Genomic DNA, 2,823 nt, shown 5'->3' on the forward strand with positions numbered 1-2,823 from the left:
GTCTCTGCTGCTGCTGCTGCTGCTGCTGTTGCCTCTTCTGCAGCTTCTGCTTCTCCTGCTGCTGCTGTTGCTGCTGATGCTGCATCGGGGGTGTCTGGCCGCCGAGCACCCGTGGAGGAACTCCCAGCAGCAGCAGCTGCAGCAGCAGCAGCAGCAACAGCAGCAGCGAAGCAGCAAATGGAAAAGATAGGGCGTGTGTGGGGCTGCAGCAGCCGCGTAAGGTGCTGCTGCTGCTGCTGCTGTTGCTGCTGCTGCTGCTGCTGTTGTGGGCGCCTCTTTTTACTGTTTTTCGGCTGGGGCAGCAGCAGCAACAGCTGCTGCTGCTGCTGCTGCTGCTGCTGCNGCTGCTGCTGCTGCTGCTGCTGCTGCTGCGCGCTTGTGAGAGCTTGCTGCAGATGGAGACACATAAGCTCGCCCGATAGAGACCCCAAAAGGAGACAGTTTGGTGCTGCTGGGTGCCAGGCAAGAGACAGCCAAAGTCTGCTGCTGTTCTGCTGCTGCAGCCGCTGCTGCTGCTGCTGCTGTTTGCTGCTGCCGTTGCCGCTGCTACATGCCGCAGCCTCTGCTGCAGCCAGACGCATCTGCAGCACCACACCCCCCGAACCACCACCAGCAGCAGCAGCAGCAGCAGCAGCAGGAGACAGCTCCCACAGCAGCAGCTCCTGGCTCCGTGACGCCGACGCCAGGAGCCACCCGTGATCTGCTGCTGCTGCTGCTGCTGCTGCTGCTGCAGCTGCTGCTGCAGCATCAGCTCCCGCATGTAGATCCACCAACGCGTCCTGCCGCTGCTCCCGCTGCTGCTGCTGCTGCTGCTGCTGCTGCTGCTGCAGACAGGGCCGTATGAAGCAGAGACTCGTCACCCTATCGGAGTGCCTCCCCAGGCTGCGCAGCACTTGCTGCTGCAGCACATCTATCAGCAGCAGGGCCCCCCCTTCGTAGCCAACAGCAGCAAGAAGACTGCAGCAATAGTTTACTTCACTGTTGTTACTGCTGCTGCTGCTGCTGCTGCTGCTGCTGTTGCTGCTGCTGCTGCTGTTGCTGCTGCTGCTGGGCTCGCGAATCTCGCCGGGCTCCTCCTCGTCGTCCGTCTCCTGCTGCTGCACTGTCTCTGCAGCAGCAGTGCATTTGCTGCTATCATGTGCTGCGTCTGCTGCTGCTGCTGCTGCTGCNGCACTGTCTCTGCAGCAGCAGTGCATTTGCTGCTATCATGTGCTGCGTCTGCTGCTGCTGCTGCTGCTGCAGCAGCAGCAGCAACAGCAGCAGCACGGCAATGCCAAGGCGCGCGTACAGCGCAGCAGCTACCTGCGTTGCCGCCTCCGCTGCTGCTGCTGCAGCAGCTGCTGCTGCTGCAGGAGCTGCTGCTGCTGCTGCAGCATTTGCCTCTGACTGAGAGCAAGGCTATCTCCACAACCTTCTGCTGCAGCGGCTGCATTTGTGCTGCTGCATGCGCTTTGGGTTTTGCTGCTGCTGCTGCTGCTGCTGCTGCCCCGCTGTAAAAGGAGACAGTCCCCTCCTGCATCCAGAAGACAAGCTTACCCCTTGCATCCCCACTGGCACACACCAGCCACAAACCACTCTCTGCTGCTGCTGCTGCTGCTGCTCCTGTTGGTGTTCCTGCTGCTGCTGCTGCTGCTGCTGCTGCTGCACCAGGCAGCAAACAACCACCGCAGACAGCCAGGGCCTCTGGCTCTCCTGCGTGCTGTCGGTGCATCGATACTGCAGCAGCACGAGGCATCTCTCCGCTAACACGACGTTGCTGCTGCTGTTGCTGCTGCTGCTGCTGCTGTTGCTGCTGCTGCTGCTGCTGCGGGTCGAGCTGCAGCAAGTTCAGGGTCTGCTGCTGCAGCCGCCACAGCCGCACAGTGCGATCAGCATGGGCGGTGAAGAAGAGATGAGAGAGACACTCAAACCCTAAACAAACATGCATGCCCACCAGCCTGCTGCTGCTGCTGCTGCTGTTGCTGCTGCTGGTGTTGTTGCTGCTGCTGCTGGAGCTGCAGGTGGCGGTGGTGTTGGTCGGGGAAAGAGCAGTACCGGTAGCTGCTCCTGTTGCTGCAGCAGCAGGTACTGCTGCTGCTGCTGCTGTTGCTGCATCTGCTGCTGTTGCTGCTGCTGCTGCTGCTGCTGCTGCTGCTGTAAGGGCCCAGGAGACAGCCAGGGGCTTCGCCTTCGTCCCGCAGTCTAAGAGGGAGAGGGGGGCCCCCCGCTGCAGCTGCAGCAGCAGCAGCAGCGACTTGGTAACGAGGAGACAGTCTCCAGTCAGAGCGTTGCTGCTGCTGCTGCTGCTGCTGTGCCAGCGCGTTGATGCAGGGAGCACACATTGAAGGGCCCCTGCGCAGGAGACTATCTCCTGCTGCTGCTGCTGCTGCTGCTGCTGTTGCTGCTGCTGCTGCTGTTGTTGTTGTTGCTGTTGCAACCCCACTTGCTGCTGTGCATCGTCCTGCTGCTGCTGCCGCAGAATCCGCCGCAGCAACTCCTGCTGCTCCCGCAGCAGCAACAGCTCAGGGTCTTCTTCATCTTGCTGCTCCTGCTGCTGCTGCTGCTGCTGCTGCTGCTGCTGCTGCCTTCGCTCCGCATGCAGCCCCATCACCAACAAGCCCCCCGAAATACCCTCTATTTCACAGCAGATCTAAACCGGGGGGCCCCCCAAGGGCCCCTGTGTGGCCTCGTACAGCCGCAAGCTGCTGGTGCTGCTGCTGCTCCTGCTGCTCCTGTTGCTGCTGCTGCAGCCCAGGAGCAGCAGCAGCAGAAATGCAACAGAAAAAAAAGTAAGAGTAATTAAACAACATTAAAATTGCATGCAGCAGCAGTGGTTCCAGTGAA

General features: G+C 61.1%; 1 protein-coding gene across 1 annotated transcript in view; it reads right to left on the reverse strand.

Annotated features, from left to right (window-relative positions):
* EMH_0067290 (uncharacterized protein) overlaps positions 1-2,587 on the reverse strand; it is a gene marked incomplete at both ends in the record, with an annotated part of 5,447 nt that extends 2,860 nt beyond the window's left edge. Inside the window, 3 exon segments of the mRNA XM_013498607.1 lie at positions 110-340; positions 344-1,108; positions 1,303-2,587. Coding sequence (XP_013354061.1) covers positions 110-340; positions 344-1,108; positions 1,303-2,587 — 2,281 coding nt within the window.
* Between the last annotated feature and the right edge of the window lie 236 nt (positions 2,588-2,823).

Source organism: Eimeria mitis, genomic scaffold (genome assembly GCF_000499745.2).
Source record: "Eimeria mitis Houghton genomic scaffold, Emh_scaff3563, whole genome shotgun sequence".
Classification (NCBI taxonomy): Eukaryota; Apicomplexa; class Conoidasida; order Eucoccidiorida; family Eimeriidae; genus Eimeria; species Eimeria mitis.